General features: G+C 57.6%; 1 protein-coding gene across 1 annotated transcript in view; it reads left to right on the forward strand.

The window, feature by feature from the left end:
• Positions 1-3,089: 3,089 nt before the first annotated feature.
• Positions 3,090-8,294, forward strand: part of TMEM8A (transmembrane protein 8A) — a gene marked incomplete at its 5' end in the record, with an annotated part of 6,436 nt that continues 1,231 nt past the window's right edge. The window contains 12 exons of the mRNA XM_025048412.1: positions 3,090-3,286; positions 3,370-3,562; positions 3,799-3,926; positions 4,130-4,398; positions 4,476-4,795; positions 5,170-5,260; positions 5,355-5,478; positions 5,911-6,047; positions 6,625-6,803; positions 6,872-7,018; positions 7,693-7,809; positions 8,117-8,291. Of these exons, the coding sequence (XP_024904180.1) occupies positions 3,090-3,286; positions 3,370-3,562; positions 3,799-3,926; positions 4,130-4,398; positions 4,476-4,795; positions 5,170-5,260; positions 5,355-5,478; positions 5,911-6,047; positions 6,625-6,803; positions 6,872-7,018; positions 7,693-7,809; positions 8,117-8,291 (2,077 nt within the window). The remainder of the gene's footprint in view (positions 3,287-3,369; positions 3,563-3,798; positions 3,927-4,129; positions 4,399-4,475; positions 4,796-5,169; positions 5,261-5,354; positions 5,479-5,910; positions 6,048-6,624; positions 6,804-6,871; positions 7,019-7,692; positions 7,810-8,116; positions 8,292-8,294) is intronic.

The raw sequence follows: 8,294 nt of genomic DNA on the forward strand, positions 1-8,294 counted from the left end.
CCCGGGGCGCGGTGGTCATGGGGGGCAGAGACCGGGGGGCGGGGCCGGGATTGTGACTTACCTGGGGCACCTGTGAGCTCACCTGGCGCGGGCACAGGGCCCAGACCCCATCCCGGTTTGGAGACGTAAGTCAGTTCCTTGCGGGGCGCCCCGTGTGCAAGCGGTCAGGGTGGAAAGGACGTCCTCGACCCTTCCTCTTTCCCCAGAGCCGGGTTCAGCCAGACCGGTCCCTTAGAGCGCGCCTTTCCTTCTCTCGTCCTCCTAACGCGTTCAGGTCGTGGAGGTGGAAGAGTCCAGGGGGACTCAGCTAGGGCTCCGGCTGCCAGGCCCACTAAAAAGGAAAGGTTGGGCAGTGGGATTCCCAGGACCCTATCTGGCCAGGGAGAGGGGCAGATTTGGGGGAAAGTTGCATAGATCCTGGAATAGGGGCCTAGGTTGTCATGTCTCCACCCCTCCCACACTAACCACCACCCCTAGTGCAGTCACTTTCAACAGCTGGCTTTACTTTTTGGGGGGACTCCCAGATGGCCCTGAGGAGCCTGATAGGCCAGGGTAGTTCTGAGGAAATGGGTACTTCAGTGGTGTGAAACTTACTGCTCTCTCTTTGCATTTCTGCTCCTTGAGAGTCCCCACTGATCGTGACCCAAGGAGGTGTCTAGACTAGTAGGTGCTGCCTATCAGGGTTCTCTCTGGGGCTAGGACACTTCCAGGTGTTGGGTAAGCTCCCCTGATACCTATGACCTGGGACTTCCAGGAGGCCGTGTGGCCAGGCTGGCAGGGCTGCAAGGGCCCAGATGCCCTCCTGAGCAGTTAGGCAGCTCATCTAACATACTCTGGGACTTGTGTTCCTCCATTCCCTGCTTCCAGCCCCTCCTCCTCTGAAATCTTGCTCCTCCAAACTCCGGTTTCTTTGAGGACCGTGTCTTTGGTTTCTGAACTTGAAGTGAAAGATAGTTTCTCTGAAATGGCTTCTGATTAAGTTGTTCCATTAGATACTGCCACATTTATTTTCTCTTTTTTTTCCACCCTAAAGTTTGGGGCTGGTTTAGGGGGTCACTGTTTAGGGGATTATGGCGATGGGAAATGTGGCACAGCTCCTTACCTCCCAGGCCTGCTGAGGGGCAGGCAGAAGTGTAGTCCTGGCTTCTGAGATCTGTGGGTGGGCAGGGTCTTTGCATCAAATGCCCTTCCTAGTTTGGAGAGTGTGGGACAGGGCGTCCTCACTGAAGTTCCCGGAACAGGCTCAGAGACTTTCTTTGTCCTCCTCCCAAATCTGTGTCCTTGGAGTGGGGTTTGGGGTAGGGTGGGGGTGTATGAAGCCCTTGCTCCCTGATGTTAGAAATGCGACTTCCACATCCAGCTCAGACCAATTTGCTAATGGCCTTGTATGTTTACCAAGATAATGATGTGGGCATCTTGGGCAGGGAGGTAGGCCTACTGAGCTAAGGGGGTGGTGCTGGAGGGGGTGTGTGACCCTGACAGTAGGGAACCACTGGGTCTTAGGGGGACTTTGAGCAGGTCTCTTATCTCTTGTGTGCCTGATAAAACTTCACAGCTACCAGCTGGATCCCAGGTGCTGTTAGGCTGGTACTCTAGGGTTGGCGGGGCAAGGTCTTTCCCATCTCAGGTCAGGGGACTGCACACTGCAAGATGGCTTCCCCTGTCAGGCACCCGTCCAGAAACTGGGGGCCCAGCTTTATGACCTCTAAGGCCCATGGTGCTGAGGTAGAGGTGAGAGGCTCTCCTGCCTCACTTACCAGCACTTAGGTTTTCAGGCCCTTGTCATGTTATCCTAGGGGCTACAGCAGCCTCAGTAGAAAAGTTTGTGTTAGTTCAGTGGCTCCTAGCCTCCTAGCCCTCAGGCCACAGGCTAGTGGGTGGGACCTGGTGGCCAGCAAATATCTGGAAATCCTGGCGTACATCCTACATGGATCCTACTTCTGCTTAGCCCCGCATGCTGGGCTCCTCCAAAGCTCAGAGCTTTCTTAGTGGATTATCTTTCTCAAGGTTCCTCCATGGGAGGGTCAGGAGGCTGGCAGGAGAGCCAGATGCTCACCTGGCTCCCTTACCTGTTCACCTGGCTCACACTGCTAGGGTAGTGTGAATTGGCCACTTTCCCAGGGGGAGGCACCCAGCTTGGAGGACAGAAAGGCAGCACACTGCTGTGTCCACATGTATTTCTTCTAGAATTACTTTAATATTCATTAACTTTGGTGGGAGGGGCACCCAAAGGAAGGTGCTAGTCACCTCAGCCAAATCACAAGGAAGCTGGGGCCCAGAGAAGGGAAAGGACACCCAAGGTCACAGGGGACACGAGGCCTGAGCTGATGCTGGGCCAGGCTTCCTGCCATCCAGCCCAGGCACCTTGTGGCCGGACCCCAGGGCCGGTCAGCTACCTACAGGATGGCAGAGAGCACCCAGGGCATGCTGTTCTGTGGGAGCCCCAATAGGGAGAGTCCTGGGTGGGCACCCTCACCCACCCAATCATCCACAGATGATTACATTGTGGGACCTGGACACAAGCTCTCATGGAGATTGTGCCCCAGTCAGTGCACACTCCAGGAGGGGCCTGAGAACCACTGAAGGGACTGGGGTATGGGGGAGCCCGAGGTGGGGGCATGGGAAGTCTGTCTGCCTTGGGTCCTGCCTTGTCCTTGTGCCACTCTGCATGGGCACGTACCTACGAGAGCATGGGAGCCAGCTATCCACTGGTCACCCCAGCTGACCAGGCTTCCAGCCTGGGGTCCCCTTCCCTCCCAGGTCTCTGCTTGCTACCTCTCTGGGAGAGGAGAGACTCAGGCTCCAGTGTGGCTATGTCTCAAGTCATTGTGGGCCTGGGCAGGCAGCCAGCTTTCAGACCTGAACCCCCTTGCCTGTTAAGTGGGACCAGTTCCCAGAGACAACTGCCAGGGGCTGGAGGGGGACAGTGACCTTTGCCAAGGTCAAAGTTGGAATGCCAGGCATCCTAGGGGCTTTCAACCTGCCTACTCTGGTTTCCCTCTCCTTTCTCTCTGGAGCCGTACTAGGGCAGAAGGGCCTCTGAATTTCTCTGTCTGTCCCTTGCCTCAGAGCACCCCTGGCCTGGCTGACAGTGCCTTTTCCCTGCAGACATCAGGCTGGTGTCAGAGCAATTCTCACAGTCCCCGCAGAAGCTGTCTTTCTATAGCTGGTATGGCAGCGCCAGACTCTTCCACTTCCGAGTGCCTCCAGACACCGTGCTGCTGCACTGGCTGCTGCAAGTGTCCCGGAGCGGCGGTCCCATGTGCAGCAATGTGGAGATCACTGTGTAGGTGCCGACCCACCCGCCCGCCTGCTGGAGCCCGGCCCAGGTCACACCTCTGATGCCTGCCCTGCTATCCCTGACTTCAGGTACTTCCGCTATGGCGCCCCTCCGGTCATCAACCCATTAGGCACCAGCTTCCCTGCCAACACCTCCGTGCAGCCCTCCTTCCTTGTCAAGATGCTGCAGAGCAATGCTTCCATCAACATCTCCCACCCAGCACCTGGGGACTGGTTTGTGGCTGCTCACCTGCCCCCCTCATCCCAGAAGATTGAGATGAAGGTGAGGGGTCTGCCCTCCAGGGATGGGCAGGGGTAGGACACTAATGTGCAGGAATGGCCAGTTCCTGTTGTTCACCTCCTCACAGAAGACCTTCTCTAGATTCTGCTACAGCCCTGTCCAGCCCGCATCTCTGGTCTGGGCCCCTTTACCCGCTGCCAGGCCTGGGGTCTCTGGTCCTGCCCCGCCCCCTGCCTATGCCTCTGCATTCCCTCCCCAACCTCTCATTCTCTCCTTAGGGCTTTGTTCCCACCTGTGCCTACATCTTCCAGCCTGACATGCTGGTTATGCGGGTGGTTGAGGTCTCCATCCTGGAACCCAATGTGCCCCTTCCACAGACCCTCCTCTCCCACCCCAGCTACCTCAAGTGAGTAGGGGACCTTGGAGGAGGCCTAGTCTCCAGGTTTGGTGGAGTGGGTGGTACCACTATCCTCACTGTGTGGGCAAGAAAGGTGGGGCCTAGGTCTTAGGGTTGTGCTGGGAAGTGGGACCACTACTCTGAGTATGAGCAGCAAGGGGAGGTTATTAGAAGCCATAGAGCCCAAGCCTGGTCATCCCCCTTGGTTGCAGAATCTTTGTCCCTGAGTACACCCAGGAGCTGCGGCTGGAGCTGCAGGGCTGTGCTTCCAACGGGAGCCTGGGCTGCCCTGTGCACCTCACTGTGGGCTCAGCCACCCTGCCTAGCAACTTTCAGAAGGTGCTCACCTGTACCGGCCCCACCTGGGCGTGCCACCTGCTGCTGCCCTCACCACCCTGGGACCGGTGGTTGCAAGTGACGGCCAAGAGCCTGGCAGGGCCCCATGTGTCAGTGGCTTTCAGCGCTGTAGCTACTCTCACAGGTGGGCTACATGGGGAGGGCAGGGTAGGGGTGGCTCTGCCCCCTCACTTCCTCTAGCTGAACCCCTTGTCCTGACAGCCTGCAGGCCATGGATTGTGAACTTCCAGCATCTTCTGCAGAGCAGCCCGAACCAGAGCTGCAATGCCTCCACTAGTCCGCTGCCCCCAAGCCCTGGCTACCAGGACCTGGGCAGGAGCAGCAGGGTGGGTGGTGGCCCTTTCTGCCTTGTGAACTACCAGGTCATGCGGGAAGATATGGATGTGATGTCTGTGCACTTCAGGCCCATGGACAGGGTCTCAGTGCTGGTGCACTCAGGCATGCCTTCGGTGATGCGGCTGTACCTCAACACAGGCATGGACAGTGGGGGCTCCCTCACCATCTCCCTGTGGGCCAACAAGGTACCTTTGTCTGTGAGTACCTCATGGCCAGCTCAGCTCAGGGCTCAGACCTCCCCAGGCTGAACGATGATGTTCAGGCCTTCCTGCACTTTTATTATGGACATTGGGTTAGGGTGGCCTTTCAGGCAACAGAGTGACCCCAACAGGCATTGGGCCAGAATAGAGGTACCATTTACAGAAAGGGCGACCTGTTTTACAGGGCATCAGGACTGTGCCCAGGGAAATAAGATTGTGGGTGGGATCAGAGGCTGGGTGTTCCCAGGTCTGGAGGGAAAGGGTCCAGGGTGGGCTTTGGGCCAGTGGGAGCCACAGAGAACAGTGCCCAGCACCAGACTGGGAACTTAGGGCTGACACTGTACGGCTACCCCTTCCAGAGTATGATTTCCAACCACACCTTGGTAATGGTCTGCGTGAATGCTGCCTCACCCTTTCTCCGCTTCAACGCTTCCCTCAACTGCACCACAGGTATGGGCAGGCAGCTTCTGGCAAAGGGACCCTGGCCAGCCCCTCTGGCCACTTCTGACCTTCCTGACCACCATGCCTTCCTGCTTCCTTACAGCCTTCTTTCAGGGCTACTCCCTATCTCTGAGCACCTCATCTCTCAAGGCCAAACTCATCATCCCCTACCCAGAGACAGACAACTGGTACCTCTCCCTGCAGCTTGTGTGCCCTCAGAGTCCTGAGTAAGTAAACTTAGGGACTGGGGTGGGTGCCACCCAGAGATACCAGCTGGGGTAGGTGGCTGAATCACTGCCTTCAGGACCATGGATGGGGCTGCCTACATCTGAGTTTGGGAGTGACACAGAGTCAGTTGCCTTCCTGGAGTTATGAAGGGGTCCCCTTTTCTACTTGGCCACCCCTCCCTAGGTAGCCCTCAGAACCAGGACCCAGGAGGGGGATGAGTCCAGGACATAGCCCTTACAGACTAGGATACAGGGTGGGATGAGGGTGGAGGGGCACCTTGTCTTCTGCAGAGCTCATGGCTGCTGTCCTACAGGGCTCAAAGCTTGGGTACCCAAATTCTGGGTTCATGTGTCTAAGAGCCTGATGAAAGCACTAGTGGGGACCAGCCAGCAAACCTCAGCAACCAGCTTCCTATGGCCCCTTCCTCGCAGGGAGTGTGAGAAGGCCAAGGTTCTTGTAGAGACCACTTTGTACCTGGTGCCCTGCTTGGACGACTGTGGACCCTATGGCCAGTGCATCCTGCTGCGCAGACATGGCTACCTGTATGCAGGCTGCAGCTGCAAGGCAGGTGAGGGCCAGGCCTAGGTGCCTCTGGACACTTCTGCCCTTTGCTTCCTGGCCCTGCGACTTCCTCTGGGAGCCCATCCCAGTTTTGCCAAGGCTGGAGAGCACCCCTACGGAGCAAGGGCAAATGCTTCCTCCCCACTCCTGTCACACATCCCCAATCTCCTATGCAAGCACGGAGAGGCACCCCCACAGATGGTACTGCCTCCTGATCTTGGCCTCCCCTGCCTACACATGTCCCATTCCTATCCCACATGTGCCCACATGAGTACCACCTCTGCGCACACCTCCACATCTATACACACCTGTCCCATACCTACCCGTACCTACCCCACACCTGTCCTACATCTCTCCTATACCTGCCTCATGCCTGCCCCATGGCTGTTTGCCCCTGCCCCCACTGGCCTATACCTACCCACATGCCTCACACCTGCCCACACCTGTCTCAGCCTGCTCTTGGGTGAGAAAGGAGCTTTTCTGCAGGGCCCTGGGTGAGGGGTAGACCCTGAGGTTCAGAAGTGCCCCACAGCCTGGTCTCAGTTGTCCAGCCTCAGCTCTTTTGGCATCACATTGGCCCACAGGCTGGCGTGGGTGGAGCTGCACGGACAACAGCACCGCCCAGAGCACAGCCCAGCAGAGGATGGCCACACTCCTGCTCACTCTCAGCAACCTCATGTTCCTGGCTCCCATCACCCTCTCTGTGTACCGCTGCCTCCTAGTGGAGGCCTCCGTCTATGCCTACACCATGTTCTTCTCCACGGTAGGCCCACCTGCTCTCGTGGGGATGGTAGGGAGGTCTGGGCCTCTGCTCAACACCCTGCCCCGCAGTTCTATCATGCCTGTGACCAGCCGGGGGAGGCGGTGCTGTGTATCCTCAACTACGACACCCTGCAGTACTGTGACTTCCTGGGTTCCGGAGTGTCCATCTGGGTCACCATCCTCTGCATGGCGCGGCTGAAGGCAGCCCTGAAATATGTAAGTGACCTCCTGACACCTGGATCTGGGCTCTGGGGGAGCAGAAGCCCTTGCATATGGCATATTGAGAGGGAGACCAGAAAGGAGGTTTGGCTGCTGCCCTTAGAAATCTCCCATATCTTGTAATGACCAGTCGCTCTCTGGAAGAAGCTTCTGCTAGCTGGAAGGGACTGTGCTTGCTGCTTGGAGGATTCCAGGAAAGGAAGGTGGAGGTCAGGGTTAGGCGATGCCCCTCCCCCACCAACCCATCTTTCTTCCAGGGCTCTCTTCAGGGAGGAGGCTTAGAGTCCCAATCCTAGGTCAGATCTCTCTGAGAAGCCCCCAGCTGTGATCCTGAAGTCCCTGGTGTTGAGGACACTTTGGGGACTTTTCTGTAGCAGCCGGGCCTAGCCAATGGAGACGTGTGCCCCGGTGCTTTGCCTGGCTAAGTAGTACCTCGGAAATTTACCTGTGGGTGGATCAGTAACTAGAGGAGGGGTGCTTCCCTCTCTGCCAGCAGAGCAGAACAAAGTGTGCCAGCAGTTCCAAGGGGGCAGGCAGAGGTGCTGAGGGGCAGTGGGGGCCAGCAGGATGACCAGCATGCCCAGGCTTGCTCCTGCTGGATCTTGTTCCATCACAGACAACCCTGGCCTGGGGCTCCTGTGACCCTATGGTCGTCCCTGTATCTTACTCAGGTTCTGCTTCTCCTGGGCACACTAGTGTTCGCCATGTCCTTACAGCTGGATCGCAGGGGTGCTTGGAATATGATGGGGCCTTGCCTCTTTGCCTTTGTGATCATGGTCACCATGTGGGTAAGGAGCTCCATGTGGGTAAGAGAGTGTGGGCTCTCCATAGACTCCCACTCTGGGAAGAGAGAGCCTGGCCCCTCATTCTGGCCATGTTCCTGGTCCTGGGTCTGAGTCCTACATATCTGTTGAGGGCTTCCAGTGGCACCTATAAGGCTCAGGGTGTCTTCATGACAAAGTCTGGGCCTGAAGACCCATCAGGACTCTGTGCCCTTGAGCCCCTCCCCATGGTCCTGCTGCCCAGACCTGGGTGGGCCCCTGGGAGCTGCAGCTGCAGCCCCTGTACCAATGCTCATGTGACGGTTCTTTCCAGGTATACCGCTGTGGGCACCGGCGCCACTGCTACCCCACTTCTTGGCAACGCTGGGTCTTCTATCTCCTGCCTGGCATCTCCATGGCTGCTTTGGCCATTACCATATACACCTCTATGATGACCAGTGACAACTATTACTACACCCACAGCATCTGGCACATGCTGCTTGCGGGGAGTG

The sequence above is a fragment of the Pteropus alecto genome, unplaced genomic scaffold, assembly GCF_000325575.1.
Source record: "Pteropus alecto unplaced genomic scaffold, ASM32557v1 scaffold44, whole genome shotgun sequence".
In the NCBI taxonomy this organism is placed as follows: domain Eukaryota; kingdom Metazoa; phylum Chordata; class Mammalia; order Chiroptera; family Pteropodidae; genus Pteropus; species Pteropus alecto.